Source organism: Poromitra crassiceps, assembly GCF_964638095.1.
Source record: "Poromitra crassiceps genome assembly, chromosome: 21".
NCBI classification, from domain to species: Eukaryota; Metazoa; Chordata; class Actinopteri; order Beryciformes; family Melamphaidae; genus Poromitra; species Poromitra crassiceps.
The window spans coordinates 15,505,007-15,524,989 of NC_139638.1; the positions used below are offsets into that span (position 1 = coordinate 15,505,007).

The window sequence follows — 19,983 nt, forward strand, 5'->3', positions numbered from 1 at the left end:
AGAGTGAGTGAGAGAGAGAGAGAGAGAGAGAGGGTCTTTGATGTGCCCATACAATAGGCTACAGAACATGCTGTGCGTACACTATACTTATTTCCCACGGTCCATGGGCTGAACTAATAGGCTCTGTCTCTCTCTCTCACACACACACACACACACACACACACACACACACACACACACACACACACACACACACACACACACAGAGAGAGTAACATGATACACGCACTAGACCACCACTCTGCTAGCATGCTTATTGCTATTGGAGGCAGGAAGACCATAACATCTTACATGTCCTGGGAAAACACGAAGAAAAGCTGTATATCATGACTGCCCGGCTGGGAGAGAAAGGGGGGGGGGGGGGCGCCGAGGGGGAACCTTCAGGCAGGGAGCCACAGACCGAGAACTACATCCGACTCTTCATTCATAAATCGGTTACAATAATAATAGGCACACAAGATGAAAACATAAAGCACATGATTGTGCGTCTCTCGGGTGTCAAAAACAAATCCATGCAAAATGCCCAAATGCAATTACGCCCAACCAAACATCAAACAGACAACACTCCTCTGCAGCAGGCAGCCTCTCTAGACTAATTAATCAATAGGAGAACAATCGATGCTGCTTTGTTAAGTTAAGGAATGAATGATCGCCTTGTTTTCTCACCTCACACACGCACCGCCTGTGAGACAAGTCCTGTCAACAACAAAGTTAGTCAGCGGAACTCTTCCACTTTCTGCATCCCCGCACAGCTATCTTCACATTAAGATCACAGAGCTGACTGCGCCCCCTGTCTGCCGCAGAGGAAAACTGCGCCTCTCCAAGTTAGGTTGGGTGTGTGGCTGGTATAACCCTAGGCCTAGGCCCTATAACAAAAAATAAAATAATCACTCAGTCACTATTAGCTATTAAAAAAAGGAACTGTGATTTCCATTCGTGGATCGTCGTAGGCAGACAATCGCCAGTAACCAAAAGGTAGTGTAACTGCCCCACACCGCAAGTTTAACTTTGTAGTTGGCATTTTGCAAATAATATTTTTTATTTGGGTCCTACCTTTAATTCTCGTCTTTAGGCGGAACTAATCTGCGGCGCCGGTGTTTCAGACAATAAGGAACGTAACACTAAACAAGAGCTCAATAAAGAAACTAAATAAATTAACAAATGATTAAAGAATGAGCATGCAGCCAAAGCCATGCAGCCTAGAATGAAGGAGGACCCACAGCAAGACGTTTAGCCCCCTATTAGTGACAAGCAGCCTACGAGGTATGTTTAGTTTAACTTTGTTTCTGTCTGTACATTATGCTGTGTTGTGCTAATGTGCTAGCTACATGCTAACGTTTAGCTGCAGAAATGTAAATGGGAACACGTACATGCATTTCCTTGTTGTAATTTAGTTTATTTATTTTCTCTTTCTATTTCAACACAGTTTTCACGGGTTTAGACTGTCCAACAGTAAACTCAGTATTTTCATCAAGACCTCGTCACGTCTGTTGGGAGCTACAGGTAGGCTAGACCTATTTAGAAAATCATTAATTGAGGTAGTGGTATATTCTTTCAGAAATTCACCATGCTTGTCATGCTCTGTTTCGCTAGCATGTGTGACAGCATGTAGCTACATGTAGCTTTCGTTGCTGATTCTTGGATGGTCGACTGCTTAAAAATACCCTCGCTAATTAACTTTCGGTAAGTTCGTTGGAAGACAATTTCAGGGCTTTTTCTTCTCTTTCCCGCGATGACAAGTTTCTGCCTGTCTGCCATAAGCTAGACAGCACCCTCTGTTGGAATCGAGTTAAATAGCCATACAGACTCATTGTAGTAATTATTATTATTAATAATAATTATTATTATTATTATAAACTGGTATGACTAGTAAAAAATGTTTCACCTGCAAATACTGTCAGATGTTTGGTTCATGTTGTGTGGTTCTTCCATCACTCCTCGTGTGTCTCCTTCCTGTGCAGGCCCGGGTCTGCGATGTCTCCCAGCAGCACCCATGTGAGCAGCCTCCTCCTCGGGCAGCGCCGCCTGCTGGTTCCCCTGGGTGCCTACAGGTGGTTGGGCTGCTTCCCTCGGGAGGACTTCAGGCTTTGCTGCTGCACCTGATGCTGGTGTGATGATGCCTCTGCCGTCACAAGTCCCTGGCAGGAGTGCAGCATTCAGGCCACTAGATGGCGACACATCTCCACAGGCCACTAAAGGTCCAGAAGAGGGTTTCTGGGTGTTTGTGGCCTGATCGGGTGGCTCAGATCGGGAGTCTTGTCGGAGCCCAGCAGCTCCACCTTGATGCCCAGACCCAGGTGAGAGAGGTTTGAGCTGGGGTGAGGTGCAGCCCTGGTCCCCTGCAGGTCTCTGGCTCTGGTTCTGGCTCTGGCCTCTTTTCAGGCTGCTCTTGTCTTTACTCTTCTTCAAGCTGCTGCCTGCACAACAGAGAGACAGAGAGCAACACAATGAGACGCAAAGAGGGCAGAACAGAGACAGAGACAGATAGAGATGAAGAACAGACCTAGAGAGGTGTTCTGTTTCACCATTGTCATGCTTTTCTATTTACAGTGAGAGTGAAATTTCATCTCCTGCTTTCCAATATTCCAAACAAAGGTTATATCATCAGCTGTTGTTTAGCACAGTGGTTCTCAACCTGTGGTTTGGGGACCACCAGGGGTCCACAAGAGGATTTGAGGGGGTCCCCAGCAAATTGATGAATTGTTAAATGTCATCAGTATAGAATAGGCAAGAGACTGAGGTCTGCCAAGACCAGAACCACCCGCCACAAGACCAGCTTCTTCCCAACCGCCATCAGTCTTACCAACAAGGCCCGGAAACCCCTTCCGCCAAGGGCCTCACCAACAACCCCCCCCCCCTCCCCACACACACACACAAACGCACTACCTCCTCCTAAACTCAACTGATCCCCCCCCCCCCATAAAACTGGAACTCATACTGTATCTAATTTAATGCCTGTCTAACTGGGACTGGTACATTTATGTAAATTCCCTGCACATTAATGCCTATTTAACTTAGCCTGTAAATGTCATGTACATTCAATGTAAACTCTTATCTAACTCTGACTGTAAATTCATGTAAATCCACTGCCTATTTAACGTCTATTTAACTCAGTCTGTAAATCTCATGTAAATCCAACGTAAATTCATATTTATCATCCACAGAACACTTCACCACTCATGTACATATTGTATATATTTACTCGATTTGATTTGATTTGATTGCACTTGCAACTTTGCAATTGTCTTTAGTTATCTTCCTACTTCTTATCTCTGTATATTGATGTGACCGCTACGCTGCATACAGACAGACACTAAAGCTGTGTTCACACCGAGATATATATTTTTCGCTCTGTCGCTTGATTCAACCCTTTGGAATCGCTCTGTCGCTCTGTTTAAATCGCTCGTCAACAGGCACACGAATTGACGGACATGTGGGGGCTATAACGTTACGCAATGTCATGCTGTTTGTCCACTACGAGCCACCGTAGATGTTTACAAGCTAAGCCTATCAGCGTGCTCCTAATGCGAGCTCCATAGCGGTAGTACAGACTTCACTTCATGTTGTTGCCACACAATAAACCAGCGGTTTGTTCCAAGCCAGTGTGATCCTTGACTCACTCTCACACGGCAGCCAATCAGCGTTGAACAGCGAGCGACTGATGCCAGCGTATTTTCGCTCGAGTTGGGATATTTCATCTGGGGCGACGAGCGTATTTTCTCCCTATCGCTCTGTCTCTGTCGCTCGGACGCCCAGCGATTTTTCTCCCGGGCGAATATACGCTCAATCGCTCGTTTGCATTGACTTTGTATGTAAACTCGATGCCAGCGAAAAACTGTATGTAACTTGCATACTCTGGCAATAAAAGTGATTCTGATTCTGATTCTGATTAGAAGAATGGCTGTTTTGGTCATAGTTTCACTGTTATCCCTCTATCTACAATGCATGTTTTGGTCATAGCTTCACTGTTATCCCTCTATCTACAATGCAGTCATGGGACTCTCGACAAAATCATATCTCACAATAAAAAATATTGCCTGTAAGAAAAACACTGTGACTTTAATCACAATGGTGGTCCGTGGCTGCAATGTGGACTAAATGAAATGATGTGAAAAAGTTTTCTGAATCTCTGGTTTAGATGAATCTACTTCTGGCACTTTACCTTTCTGACTTTTGTCCCTGTTCTTCCTCAACAGGCGGGGCAGGGTGCCCAGATGTGTGTAGTTGTCAGTGGAGCGGACGTAGCTGGCAGTACGAGGGTGCATGGCACCCATGTCGTCCATCGTCGTTGCCTCGGTAACCGGGCCCAGCACAGCCGGGTCATTGCCAGACTTGGAGTCGGACTTGGAGTCGGACTTGTCGGCGGAGCGACGGAAGGACAGGTTGGTGAGGCTGCCGAACCACTTGAAACCTGCAGAGGTTAAAAAAAGAACAGTGGCAACGGTCATTACAGTGTATGATTTGGTGGCAGCTGTCGGATGATGGTCTCCTACCCCGAAAAAAAGCATTTCAAACATTGAAAGAAAAAATGACGTTGGTATTTTATTTCTGGGCACCTAACTAGACAGTGCCGTTTTCAGGTGTAGAATGGATCTTTTTACTGTATTCACCTTACGTAGCTCCGCCCACTTGGCCCATTGTGTCACGACTTCCTGCTCAAAACGCCAGCTGTTTTAGCTGCTCAAACTAGTCTGACTCACCTGGTCAAACTAGTCTGACTCACCTGGTCAAACTAGTCTGACTCACCTGGTCAAACTAGTCTGACTCACCTGCTCAAACTAGTCTGACTCACCTGCTCAAACTAGTCTGACTCACCTGCTCAAACTAGTCTGACTCACCTGCTCAAACTAGTCTGACTCACCTGCTCAAACTAGTCTGACTCACCTGGTCAAACCTAGTTTGACTCACATTACGAGTCAGACTAGGGCCGTTTCTCAATAAGCGTTCTTGTGTGTTCTTGCGTTCTTGTGTCCCTGTGAAACGTCATCAGTCGCAGCCCAAGTACTGTTCCAATACAAAGTTCACATTTCGCCAAGAACGCTTAAAATTCCCGGATGTGTTCTCGACACGCCCACTTTACCGAGGATGCTCTCGTTGGTGACTTGTGTCAACTTGGCAAGGCAGATATCCCAGCATGCATTTCAGCATAAGCAGAGGCAGAACGCAGCAGAGAAGACGCCATAAGCTCCGGAAGGTTTTTTACAATTTAAAGTTTTATTTCATCACTAAATTAATTTCTGATGACTTTTGATGCCTACAAGCAGGGTAGTAGGTTTCAATAAGTGCCACTTTACGAACATTTATGGCGAAAAATGGCAAAAAGTTCCAGAGCACAATTAGCTGCATCTACATCAGCTGAGCTTTTTATTTGTGTAGTACTGCAGGCCGCCTCTGCGCTGGTATTGCGCAATACCCTCAAGAACGCATCGTCTCAAACTGCCAACAGCGTTATGTGTGCTTGTGACCTAGCAAGTTCATTCTTCCAAGAACGACTAGCAAGAACGTTCTCCCCAAGAACACAAGAACAAGAATGCATTCTTGGTATTGAGAAACGGCCTAGGTTTATGAGTCGCAGGAAGTTTAAATACAATCGGAAACTTCCGATTGTGTTTCCACTTCCTGTTAGTATCTCCAGCCAGACGGTCTCTTCTACATGAGGTGAATAGAGTCTTTCTGCAGCAGCAGCTTGGACACTTCATCATTTTGATTCTCCAAGGACATCATGTCATTTTAGACCTTGATGTTTTTGTTTGCTACACAGCAGATTTATTGGAGGAACTTTGCGTGCATGGAAAGATGAATAACGTAGGCTGTATGCTACACCTACAGAAAAGGGACATGAAGGTGTGAAGGGGATAGATAGATACTCAGGAGTTTCTCTAGAGGGCAGTACAATCTGGAGAGCAGGTGGACAGAGGAGTTGATGAGGAGGGAAGAGAGGAAGAGAGGGAGGCAAGTTGAGTTGGAGCGAGCAGGTTGAGTGCTTCCCTCTCAGCCTATCAGCACATTGACCTTTTAAATTGACCTTTGTCAAGCTTGTGTGTTGATCTCTGCCTAAATGAAAATAGCTCTGAGATGGAGGCAGTCGACCAATGAAACTACTTTGTTTTCAGTTGCAGCTGCTTTTGAAAGGGATGTGTGTGTGTGTGTGTGTGTGTGTGTGTGTGTGTGTGTGTGTGTGTGTGTGTGTGTGTGTGTGTGTGTGTGTGTGTGTGTGTGTGTGTGTGTGTGTGTGTGTGTGTCTCTGCTTGTGTGTTTTTGGCCATGCAAGAGCGCCTTTTTGATGTTTCGTTACCACAAATTAGATGTAGCTGCATTTCCACACAAACTCTACACCTTCTTCCAATGATCTCCTCTTTTTGAAATCTTTCTCCTCAAACAGAGGAGCACAGATACAAAGAGTTTTGTCCCAAACTGAAATATGCCATCATCATAATAATAGTGAGAACTGCTCTTACAAAATTCAATCAAAATGAATAATATTCCCTTATGGGTCACTTAAATCCTTGGTGAACAAAGTGTTTTTACATCTAAACAAACAATTTGACCAACTGGACCCTTTCTAGTTGAAAGATATCAATATATCAATCTTATATATTCTTTAATGAACTTCAGGTAGTGTACGTTTACATAAATGGCATTATTGTTTTGAAAGTCTTTTTCCTCATTATCAAAATCAATTTAATCCAACTACAAGTTCATTTTTGCATGTCATCGTTACTTACAAAGTGTTTCAAAACCAATATTGTGGCTTCTGACCGTCAGCACTGGCTTACCACCATACCCCAGCTGATTACATGGGTACACACACTTATACAATCCACACCTACCTGTACACACACACACACACACACACACACACACACACACACACACACACACACAAACACACACACACAGAGACACACACGCACACACACACACACACACACACACACACACACACACACACACACACACACACACACACGTTACTCACTCAGTTTCCGTATGCTCATGCTGTGGCTGCAGTGTGGCCACCGGAGCAGCTGCAGGTGGGCGAGAGACAGAGAGAAGATGCAGAGAGAGAGAGAGCAGAGAGGAGACTGTGACTGAGTTGTACTGTGTACTACAGATGTAGTGTGTGCGTGTGTGTGTGTGTGTGTGTGTGTGTGTGTGTGTGAGAGAGAGAGAGAGAGAGAGAGGAAGACTAGAGATAGAGAGCGAGAGAGGAAGAGAGAGCAAGAGTAGAGAGAGAGAGAGAGAGAGAGCGAGAGAGGCACTTTCCGGTGTGAAGCTGTGACGAGCGTGGGGAGGAGGAGATGAGAGGATGACAGGATGGGCGAGAGAAACAAGTGCAGATATGAAACCCTGTCTGCTTGTTGTTAGGGTGTCCGGGTGTCACAGATCTGATGAAACCCTGTCTGCTTGTTGTTAGGGTGTCCGGGTGTCACAGATCTGATGAAACCCTGTCTGCTTGTTGTTTGGGTGTCCGGGTGTCACAGATCTGTCTGCTTGTTGTTTGGTGTCCGGGTGTCACAGATCTGATGAAACCCTGTCTGCTTGTTGTTTGGGTGTCCGGGTGTCACAGATCTGTCTGCTTGTTGTTTGGGTGTCCGGGTGTCACAGATCTGTCTGCTTGTTGTTTGGTGTCCGGGTGTCACAGATCTGTCTGCTTGTTGTTAGGGTGTCCGGGTGTCACAGATCTGTCTGCTTGTTGTTAGGGTGTCCGGGTGTCACAGATCTGTCTGCTTGTTGTTAGGGTGTCCGGGTGTCACAGATCTGTCTGCTTGTTGTTTGGTGTCCGGGTGTCACAGATCTGATGAAACCCTGTCTGCTTGTTGTTAGGGTGTCCGGGTGTCACAGATCTGATGAAACCCTGTCTGCTTGTTGTTAGAGTGTCCGGGTGTCACAGATCTGTCTGCTTGTTGTTAGGGTGTCCGGGTGTCACAGATCTGTCTGCTTGTTGTTTGGTGTCCGGGTGTCACAGATCTGCCACAGATGAGAATGTGCTGACAGGTGAGCTGGTGTTCTTAGCGTCTGCGTGTGTCTGTACAACATGGAGGCTGCTGGAGGTGATCACTGATCACACAGGACATTTCTAGCCAAAGTGCTGATAGATGACTTTTGTCCCTTTTGAAATGAAACGCAGGTCATAAATACAGACGGGATGAATCCTAACTGAGTATTATTGAGACTGTACTTCAGTTCAAGCCAGGAAACTTTTCATCTTCCCAATACAATATTATCATGCCAAGGTACAGCTCATTAACAGTCACACTAGAATTGGCAGAGCCCATTTCTTTCTTTTCTCTTTCTTTCTTTCTTTCTTTCTTTCTTTCTTTCTTTCTTTCTTTCTTTCTTTCTTTCTTTCTCTCTTTCTCTCTTTCTTTCTTTCTTTCTTTCTCTCTTTCTCTCTTTCTTTCTTCCTTCTATACAGAATAGATGCATGGATCCAAGAACTGACTTTCAAAAATATTTACTTTATTTATTTGTTATATTAATTGAGCCTTTTTTTCTTTTTCTTCTTTTATCAAGTGTACTTAACTGCATTTAATTTGTTTTGAAATGTAACTGGTGTTTAAATGTAAGATCAGGCAACAGCAGCTAAGCTGCTAAAGACACAGATGAAGTTTGTTAAGTTAGTGTGCCATGTGGTGCCATGTGTCTCTGTCGGGGCCTTGGGGTTTTCACATCCTGTTGAATGCTGGGCGTGCAGCTTCTGCAAAACAACCTTTTTGTGTTACTTCCTGTCAGCATGATCATGTGATCTCTCATGTGTGATGATTATGAAACCCAGCCTTGTGGGAAAATAGTCTACAACCATAATGCAATACAATGCAAAGAGAAAACATACAAAGAGTAGGCTATCATGATTACAGGCTATATCAGCTCCTGTGCCTCCAGCAGCAGCTACAGTATATGAAAAGATTCTTATTCAAGCACATTCATCAATATACCTTTTTGCCTTCATAGTTTTCCTATACCATGCCCTCATTTTTTCACATTTCATATTTTTTCATATTTAATATGTATTCATATTTCATAGTTTTTCATATTTCATATTTTTTCACATTTCATGTTTTTTAATGTTTCATTCATAGTTTTTCCTATACCATGCCCTATTTTTTTTTACCCCCCCCCCTCCCAAGACTGTTTTATTGAGACAGTTCTATATTGTAGAAAATGCAGGGCCGGTTCCAGAACAAGATGACTAGGGATGCATCCTAGATAAGAAGGGGTGCAGATGCCCGGCCAAAAGCCGGGCCCACTCGGGCCTTCGGCCGGCCGAAAAATTTGACATGTTATTTTACTAAAAATAATGCATTTTACCATCATTTCAAGTAGAATGATACCACCCAAGCAAGAATATGTCAAGTGTTTCAAGTGCTTTACTGAAATATTTGGACCATATAATGATATACAATTATCTCAACTAGGGCTGCACGATATTGGAAAAAACAGACATTGCAATATATTTGGTTTCTGCGATATATATTGCGATATGAAAAAATACAGGAATCTTCACCAAATGACTTGATTAGCTCATCAAGCCTTGTCCCTTTAAGAAGGTAGTGGGTAACCTGCGTGGTGACATAGTAGCAAGTGTTTTTAGCTGCAGCCAGAGTGATTGGCAGGATGCTAGTGTGCTAATGCTGAGTATCAACCAGCAAAAAAGTTATAGCCTGACGTGTTTGAGTTAATTTGCCTTATTCTTTGACATTGCATGTCCTGCGATGGGACTATTGCGCATGCGCACATTGCGATGATGATGCTGAAACGATATATTGTGCAGCTCTAATCTCAACCTTAAAAGGTTACATATAGGTGCCAAAAAGCCATAAATTCACATCAAAGAACAAAGAAAACCAACAATTATAATTCAAGTTTAAACAGTAAGTGTGCAGCTGCAGCATTTATAAAAAAAAAAAAAAAAAATCAACTGAGCATGCAGACAATTAAAATAAGGGTGCAATGCGTGCATTTGCACCCCGTAGAACCGGGCCTGAGAAAATGTACATGAATTTCTGGAGAAGCTCACTCCACTGTGGGCTGCCACTGTAAACAAAACATCTTTCAGTTTGTCTTCTTGAATAATTCAAGGAAAATTCACTGTAAAGTGTCAGTGAAAGTCTGAGGGTCAGAGGTCATACAGTAGGTGGTGTTGGACTTGCCAGTCAGCTGAATGTGATCCTCTCTCACCCAGATCGTCCACTGGAGGGCAGCAAAGACTCTTCCAAACCACTCTGAGTTAGCTTCGTTCATCCCCCCATGTGCATAAGTGCTGTAGCTACAGTACATGCATGTTTGAACTAGAAGATTGCTGATAAATTGGCCCTTTACATTTCCAATTAGAAATCATGATTGACATAATGACTCATGAACATGACTTGTTGCCTAATGAAGTAAATCATGATTTCTTAATAGCTTGTTTGATCCATCATGCACACATTAGTCTTATCAGATAGAATCATTCTTGTACGTGACTGGTGGATTTGCACCTATTAGCATACTAGCATCTTTGACAGGGTGTAGCTAGAAAGGAGTGTTTGTAGCTCTACAACATGTTGAGAAATACTCATTATATAATGCATTAGTTTTCTGTGGCTGATGGCTCTTGGCCGGTCCAGTGGAACCAGCTTATAATCTCCCATGGAAGTATTCTATTGTTTTTCCCCCCCTGCTGTGAAATCTGAGCCTCTTTGCTGCCCCCTGCAGACTGAACCAAATGATGAATGAACTGATTGCTGCAGTGCACGCTGGAGGTTCTCGACCTTGTTGGCTCATGGCCCCGCCCCCTACACAAGTGTAAGCAAACTAGTCTTGAATGAGTTAAGATAGATCTATTCCATGACACTCCAGCACCTGGGACATGATGTGTGGTGTACCGTCACACATTCTGTCTAACCTGGCGATGGAGAGAGAGCCTCCTCCGCTCATCTCCCCTCCACTCAAAGGCGAGATGCAGGAGAGGCAGAGGAAGTGGATGCTGATCAGTTACACAGTGTGTTCAGCCTGGGGCAGCAGAGCACTGATGTGATGCTGCAGGTCTCAATACGAACCCACATGGACCAGATCATCACCAACAAGGAGCACGTCACCAACAAGATTGTGTGTGTGTGTGTGTGTGTGTGTGTGTGAGACAGAGTGTGCTGCTTTCATTTCACCTTGATGAAAAACAAGTCTTCAATAATTCAGCTCTCTCTGCCTCATATGGTGACAAATATAGGTCACTATAACCTGAGGCCACAGAGAAACACACTGCCCTGTAACACACACACACACACACACACACACACACACACACACACACACACACACACACACACACACACACACACACACACACACACACACACTCACACACACACAACACAGTGCCCTGTAACACACACACACACACACACACACACACACACACACACACACACACACACACACACACACACACACACACACACACACACACACACACACACACACACACAAAAAACACACTCACACACAACACAGTGCCCTATAACACACACAACACAGTGCCCTGTCACACACACACACACACACACACACACACACACACACACACACACACACACACATAACACAGTGCCCTGTAACACACACACAAAACACAGTGCCTTGTAACACACACCCACGCACACACAGGCACACGGCACAAACTGATTCCGACAGAAATATGTACAGTATCTCCCAAGTTGTTTACTTTCACTCTTATAATTAATATCCTAAATGCATTTTAATTATATATATATATATATACAGTATTAAATATCCCCAGCCTCGTTTAATCAAAAACTGATTTTGAATAACACACTTACACTTTGACTGAGGGCTTAGAGACATGCAAGATGCTACTCCATGAATATGAATTATCATAATCATAAACACACCAGATCTACGATGCAACCAGCTAAGCTGTAGTCTGGTGGTTGTGGAGATGTTGTACAGTCAGTATGCTGTAGTCTGGTTGTTGTGGAGATGTTGTACAGACAGTAAGCTGTAGTCTGGTGGTTGTGGAGTCAGTATGCTGTAGTCTGGTTGTTGTGGAGATGTTGTACAGACAGTAAGCTGTAGTCTGGTGGTTGTGGAGTCAGTATGCTGTAGTCTGGTTGTTGTGGAGATGTTGTACAGACAGTAAGCTGTAGTCTGGTGGTTGTGGAGTCAGTATGCTGTAGTCTGGTTGTTGTGGAGATGGAGATGTTGTACAGACAGTAAGCTGTAGTCTGGTTGTTGTGGAGATGTTGTACAGACAGTAAGCTGTAGTCTGGTGGTTGTGGAGTCAGTATGCTGTAGTCTGGTGGTTGTGGAGATGTTGTAGAGACAGTATGCTGTAGTCTGGTTGTTGTGGAGATGTTGTACAGTCAGTATGCTGTAGTCTGGTTGTTGTGGAGATGTTGTACAGACAGTATGCTGTAGTCTGGTTGTTGTGGAGATGTTGTACAGACAGTATGCTGTAGTCTGGTTGTTGTGGAGATGTTGTACAGACAGTATACTGTAGTCTGGTTGTTGTGGAGATGTTGTACAGTCAGTATGCTGTAGTCTGGTTGTTGTGGAGATGTTGTACAGACAGTATGCTGTAGTCTGGTGGTTGTGGAGATGTTGTACAGACAGTATGCTGTAGTCTGGTTGTTGTGGAGATGTTGTACAGACAGTATGCTGTAGTCTGGTTGTTGTGGAGATGTTGTACAGACAGTATGCTGTAGTCTGGTTGTTGTGGAGATGTTGTACAGACAGTATGCTGTAGTCTGGTTGTTGTGGAGATGTTGTACAGACAGTATGCTGTAGTCTGGTTGTTGTGGAGATGTTGTACAGACAGTATACTGTAGTCTGGTTGTTGTGGAGATGTTGTACAGACAGTATGCTGTAGTCTGGTTGTTGTGGAGATGTTGTACAGACAGTATGCTGTAGTCTGGTTGTTGTGGAGATGTTGTACAGACAGTATACTGTAGTCTGGTTGTTGTGGAGATGTTGTACAGACAGTATGCTGTAGTCTGGTTGTTGTGGAGATGTTGTACAGACAGTATACTGTAGTCTGGTTGTTGTGGAGATGTTGTACAGACAGTATGCTGTAGTCTGGTTGTTGTGGAGATGTTGTACAGACAGTATGCTGTAGTCTGGTTGTTGTGGAGATGTTGTACAGACAGTATACTGTAGTCTGGTTGTTGTGGAGATGTTGTACAGACAGTATGCTGTAGTCTGGTTGTTGTGGAGATGTTGTACAGACAGTATGCTGTAGTCTGGTTGTTGTGGAGATGTTGTACAGACAGTATGCTGTAGTCTGGTGGTTGTGGAGATGTTGTACAGACAGTATACTGTAGTCTGGTTGTTGTGGAGATGTTGTACAGACAGTATGCTGTAGTCTGGTTGTTGTGGAGATGTTGTACAGACAGTATGCTGTAGTCTGGTTGTTGTGGAGATGTTGTACAGACAGTATACTGTAGTCTGGTTGTTGTGGAGATGTTGTACAGTCAGTATGCTGTAGTCTGGTTGTTGTGGAGATGTTGTACAGACAGTATGCTGTAGTCTGGTTGTTGTGGAGATGTTGTACAGACAGTAAGCTGTAGTCTGGTTGTTGTGGATATGTTATACAGCCAGTATGCTGTAGTCTGGTGGTTGTGGAGATGTTGTACAGCCAGTATGCTGTAGTATGGTGGTTGTGGAGATGTTGTACAGCCAGTATGCTGTAGTCTGGTGGTTGTGGAGATGAACAGACAGTATACTGTAGTCTGGTGGTTGTGGAGATGTTGTACAGACAGTATGCTGTAGTCTGGTGGTTGTGGAGATGTTGTACAGACAGTATGCTGTAGTCTGGTGGTTGTGGAGATGTTGTACAGACAGTATGCTGTAGTCTGGTGGTTGTGGAGATGTTGTACAGTCAGTATGCTGTAGTCTGGTGGTTGTGGAGATGTTGTACAGACAGTATGCTGTAGTCTGGTGGTTGTGGAGATGATTCAGGTGTGGTAGCACAGAATTTGCTCCAGCTGAGCAAAACAGCTCCATCACTGGCTCCCCTTTCTACTCGTGTGACAGGTAATGAATCACTTCCAAAAAACAAGGACGTTCTCTCCCTATTTCCTTCCCTTTCATTCAGTTTGTGCTGAAGAATGAAGAAACTTATTTTACTCCATTCAAAGTGTTTTATTGAGGCCATGCTGACACTGAGATATAGACGCAGCCTTACAGCTGCCAGCAAACATTTTCATGATTCAATTTGAGGGCTTCATTATTGTTTTCAACATTTAAATCGTTCATCAGATATTATCTACCTACAAGATACACACATTGAGGCACCATCAGTCAGCCTGCTGCCGCCTGAGAAGCAGGGAAATATGTGATAGCATGGATGTTATTGAAAGACAATATATTATTTTTAGCTAGCGATCTTATTTTGAGATAGCTATTTATTTGTATTCTTGGATCGAGCTCAAATCTGAAAAGAAATAGAGAATAAAGCTGCTCTGGTTGAAGGCTGTTTCCTTCATTGTATCACAAACAGGAGAAATAGAGGTAAAGGTAATACGCTTTGGACCAGTGGAGAAAAGTCACAGCTGCTCTTGATCAGAATCTGGAGTGTTTCCTGTAGTGCTGCTGTGTTGCTCCCTGGAGACGAGAGGATCCAGGGTAGCAGGCAGCAAGAGGGAGTCAGCTGAAACATCTCTCCTTGCCTCCACCACCTCCTCTCCCACCTCCCTCAGACCACCTCCTCTCCCACCTCTCTCCCTCAGACCACCTCTCTCCCTCAGACCACCTCCTCTCTCCCTCAGACCTCTCAGTCTCTTATTGATTCATCTCCATGGTCCACCATGTTCACGTCTCCCCAACACACTGTTTACGCTCCATGGGCATGGAAGCCTCTGTGTGTGTGTGTGTGTGTGTGTGAGAGAGAGAGAGAGAGAGAGAGAGAGAGAGAGAGAGAGAGAGAGAGAGAGAGAGAGAGAGAGAGAGAGAGAGTGCAGCAGCATTGTGTATTGTAAGCAGCACAGTGTTCTTGTGTTGTTGCTAAAATAGGAAAAGGTCTAAAAGAGAAAAAGGTCAGGATGACGGCGTTCATGACTGTGTGTGTCTGTCACAGAGTGGTGTGTGTGTCTCTCTCTGGTGTGTGTGTGTGCGTATGTGTGTGTGTGTGTGTGTGTGTGTGTGGACATGGCCCTGGGAAGTGGCCTCTATTTGTCACAATATGAGAGAAGGAGAGCGCTGAATTATTGAAGACTTGTTTTTGCAATTAAAGCAGAACACACTCACACACACACACACACACACACACACACACACACACACTCACACACACACACACACACACACACACACACACATACACTGATACACACACACACACACACACACATTCATTATCTGCTATACTTGAGAGGTCTTTGCGTTGATGCCTGAGGATGTAAGCATGCGATGGTGATTTTCTATTAAGGTCATACTATCCTTTCTTCACAAATTAAAATATATATATATTTTATGTTATTATTGCATGGTAGTGAAGGGCCAAGCTTATGACATCACCTCCAAACTTGGAATCGCAATACTTAAGAATCGCAATATATATCGAATCGGCACCCAAGTATCGTGATAGTATCGAATCGGGAGATAAGTGAATCGCCACAGCCCTAATAGATTGTGAGTACTGTAGTCTCATTTGGAGGTATAGATTGTGAGGACTGTAGTCTCATTTGGAGGTATAGATTGTGAGGACTGTAGTCTCATTTGGAGGTATAGATTGTGAGGACTGTAGTCTCATTTGGAGGTATAGCTTGTGAGGACTGTAGTCTCATTTGGAGGTATAGATTGTGAGGACTGTAGTCTCATTTGGAGGTATAGATTGTGAGGACTGTAGTCTCATTTGGAGGTATAGCTTGTGAGGACTGTAGTCTCATTTGGAGGTATAGATTGTGAGGACTGTAGTCTCATTTGGAGGTATAGCTTGTGAGGACTGTAGACTCATTTGGAGGTATAGTTTGTGAGGACTGTAGTCTCATTTGGAGGTATAGATTGTGAGGACTGTAGTCTCATTTGGAGGTATAGCTTGTGAGGTCTGTAGTCTCATTTGGAGGTATAGCTTGTGAGGACTGTAGTCTCATTTGGAGGTATAGATTGTGAGGACTGTAGTCTCATATGGAGGTATAGTTTGTGAGGACTGTAGTCTCATTTGGAGGTATAGCTTGTGAGGTCTGTAATCTCATTTGGAGGTATAGTTTGTGAGGTCTGTAGTCTCATTTGGAGGTATAGTTTGTGAGGACTGTAGTCTCATTTGGAGGTATAGATTGTGAGGACTGTAGTCTCATTTGGAGGTATAGATTGTGAGTACTGTAGTCTCATATGGAGGTATAGTTTGTGAGGACTGTAGTCTCATTTGGAGGTATAGCTTGTGAGGACTGTAGACTCATTTGGAGGTATAGTTTGTGAGGACTGTAGTCTCATTTGGAGGTATAGATTGTGAGGACTGTAGTCTCATTTGGAGGTATAGCTTGTGAGGTCTGTAGTCTCATTTGGAGGTATAGCTTGTGAGGACTGTAGTCTCATTTGGAGGTATAGATTGTGAGGACTGTAGTCTCATATGGAGGTATAGTTTGTGAGGACTGTAGTCTCATTTGGAGGTATAGCTTGTGAGGTCTGTAATCTCATTTGGAGGTATAGTTTGTGAGGTCTGTAGTCTCATTTGGAGGTATAGTTTGTGAGGACTGTAGTCTCATTTGGAGGTATAGATTGTGAGGACTGTAGTCTCATTTGGAGGTATAGATTGTGAGGACGGTAGTCTCATTTGGAGGTATAGATTGTGAGGACGGTAGTCTCATTTGGAGGTATAGCTTGTGAGGACTGTAGTCTCATTTGGAGGTATAGCTTGTGAGTACTGTAGTCTCATTTGGAGGTATAGATTGTGAGGACTGTAGTCTCATTTGGAGGTATAGATTGTGAGGTCTGTAGTCTCATTTGGAGGTATAGTTTGTGAGGACTGTAGTCTCATTTGGAGGTATAGTTTGTGAGGACTGTAGTCTCATTTGGAGGTATAGCTTGTGAGTACTGTAGTCTCATTTGGAGGTATAGCTTGTGAGGTCTGTAGTCTCATTTGGAGGTATAGATTGTGAGGACTGTAGTCTCATTTGGAGGTATAGCTTGTGAGGACTACAGTCTCATTTGGAGGTATAGCTTGTGAGGTCTGTAGTCTCATTTGGAGGTATAGATTGTGAGGTCTGTAGTCTCATTTGGAGGTATAGCTTGTGAGGTCTGTAATCTCATTTGGAGGTATAGCTTGTGAGGACTGCAGTCAGAACAGTTAGTATCATTTTGCAGTTTTGCACATCTCTACATATTGAGGGATCTGCACGTCAACATTCCTCTTTAAGGTACAATGGCATTATGAACTTGCTTGCTGATATCTCTCCGTGCTGCTTGCTCTGAAGTGCTGGCTGTCTCCAGGCCCTTTAAGCAAAGGGAACTAACTGTCAGGAGAGATTTATTGAGATTGTCCGTTCCAACTGCAGACAAATCTCTATTCCAATTTCCTTTCCAACCGCTTCGTTTTCAGCGGACCTCCAAGACATCCTGTGATGTTTTTTCCTGGAAGCAGCAGCTGAATCGGCATCAAAAACAGATCATTAATATTGAAATTGACATTCCAGATTAGTTCAATCAAAAGTCAAGGAGTCACTATAGATAAAAGTGAACTATTACATAGATTTACGTGTGAGGAATCATTTAGTTTAAAAAGTCACTATACAATACTGTATAATTAATCCAATATTAATGACTAAACACACAATGAGCTTATTTTCTCCTTCATATTTCATCACATTTAAGAAGTTCCTGCAGACAGAATTGGCCGTGTAAGCGGGTGGGAAGTCCTGGTCGCCTGTTCGGGGGCGAGGGGAACTGGGGGGAATAGCGTGATCCTCCCACGCGATACGTCCTGCCGGTGAAACTCCTCGCTATAAGGTGTAAAGAAGCGGTTGGCTACTGCACATGTATCGGAGGAAGCATGTGCTTTTCTGCAAGTACAATTTGACTGATATGTTGTTTATATTATATGTCAGGCTCTATGTGAACTACTGGGAGCTTATATTGCAACTGAACAGAATCTTCCTGCCTCAGTACAAGTCCATGTGGTACCCCACTTTTTACCGGCTCTGCTGATTGCAGCCCAGATCTGATGCACTGCTTACTTAAGGAGATGTGAAGGCAGACGCTAGCATTACATGGATTAATATATAATAAATAATCATTATTATTATATATCACGGGCACTTTCCACAAGACATTTTTCATTCAGACTTGGTTGAAAAATGTCTTCCTTTTATGCCCCAATTCAACTACATTACCTGGAGTCACACTGCAGCTCAGCACAGAATACCAGAGCCTTGGTGAAGTTAATAGGCTTTGCCGGGGAGGAGTATTCCTCAGTGTCTCCACTCCAGACTCAGATATCATCTCCTGTTCGCTGCCGTGCTGCAGACCTCTATAGTAGATGAACTGTCATAAAAGTGCTATTCAAATTCAAGTACGCGTTTGAAACGAGGTGGAATGTTTGCTTACTCGAGGCAGATTGGGTTTGGGCTCCTCTCTGGCTTGATCAAGATAACGGAGACGTTTTATTTTGCGGGTAGTTTTATTTTTTCTTACTGTGGCTGTGCGTTTTTGAAAGGTGTAAGTGCTTTATTTATCTCTCATGAAAGTGTAAGTTCTGTCCTAGTTTCTCTCTCTCTCTCTGCTTGTGTTGCTGCTGCTTTCTGCCACGGGAGGATTTATGTGGAGGAGCTGCTGTGGGATGAGGGAGAGGGAGACATCCTCCCTCTAATGAGGACCTGACTTTCCAGAAGAAGAAGACCTGACTCATGGCGAGCCTGAAGAGTGGGAGGACAACAAGCTGGAAGAAATCAATGCTGGCTGCACCGTTTAGGAAAATGTTTACAAATGTATTAAATCCAACGGGAAAGTCTCTGTGCTTCTTCACCTTAAGGAGAAGGAGATAAGAACGTTCTTTTGAAAGACCTCACATGGTGAGGAGGAGGAGGAGGAGGAGGAGGAGGCTCCCCAGCCTGGTTGAAAGCATCCTGAACGTGTGATCTTATCTGTTCCCACTCGATGTATCAGGCTGGACTCCAAGCCTGAGTTTCCTCTTTTTTTCTTCTTCCTTTAGATTATTTTGGGGGTATTTTTGCCTTTATTCAGATAGGACAGTAGGCAGACAGTAAAGGTGTGGAGAGAGAGGGAATGCGGCAAAGGACCCCGGGTCGGATTCGAACCCGTGTCGGCCACGCGAAGCACTGAGCCTCCGTGGTACGCGTGCTACCAGGTGAGCCATCAGGATGCATGGGCGGGAGTTCCCTTGACAGACAACTCCTTCAGCCAATCAGCATCGCCAACTCCAGTCGGAAGAATGGTCTTTTCCGCTGAGAAACTCCACTGGTGCATACTCTTTGTTACTCATTCATACTCTTGTTCTTATTTACTTGTTATTACGTCTATTTCTGCAGTAACTGTTAACGTTAACGTTACCGCTCGGTGCTTCGGGAGCCGCCATACTGTTTTGCCAGCAACCCTGATTGGCTGGTCACGTTGTCACCTACGAGGCCAGGTCCCTGATTGGCTTGTGCACTTTTGTAATTTCTGGAAATCTTTGGGGCCCGGCTGGAGGCTGGACTGATCCACACAGAACCCAACAGAATGTGAGTTCAGTCCACGTGATCAGGATGGACCACCAGGCTACAGGGTCCCATCCATCACTCCAACAAAGCCACGCCTTCCACCAATGAGGTTCCATTCTGCCTTATTCTGACCAATCAGGGAATGACTCGTGCTGCTGTTGTGCAGGATTATTCTGACCAATCAGGGAATGACTCGTGTTGCTGTTGAGCAGGATTATTCTGACCAATCAGGGAATGACTCGTGCTCCTGTTGAGCAGGATTATTCTGACCAATCAGGGAATGACTCGTGCTCCTGTTGTGCAGGATTATTCTGACCAATCAGGGAATGACTCG

The 19,983-nt window shown here is 44.2% G+C and overlaps 1 protein-coding gene across 2 annotated transcripts in view; it reads right to left on the reverse strand.

Annotated features, from left to right (window-relative positions):
- sh2d3ca (SH2 domain containing 3Ca) overlaps nt 1–7,082 on the reverse strand; it is a 48,875-nt gene extending 41,793 nt beyond the window's left edge. For both annotated transcript variants that reach the window (XM_083657834.1, XM_083657833.1), the window contains exons 1-3: nt 6,980–7,082; nt 4,163–4,411; nt 1,886–2,417 (exon numbers count right to left, since the gene is read on the reverse strand). In XM_083657834.1, coding sequence (XP_083513960.1) covers nt 1,886–2,417; nt 4,163–4,411; nt 6,980–6,998 — 800 coding nt within the window. In that variant the 5' untranslated portion in view covers nt 6,999–7,082. The remainder of the gene's footprint in view (nt 1–1,885; nt 2,418–4,162; nt 4,412–6,979) is intronic.
- Nucleotides 7,083–19,983: the final 12,901 nt, after the last annotated feature.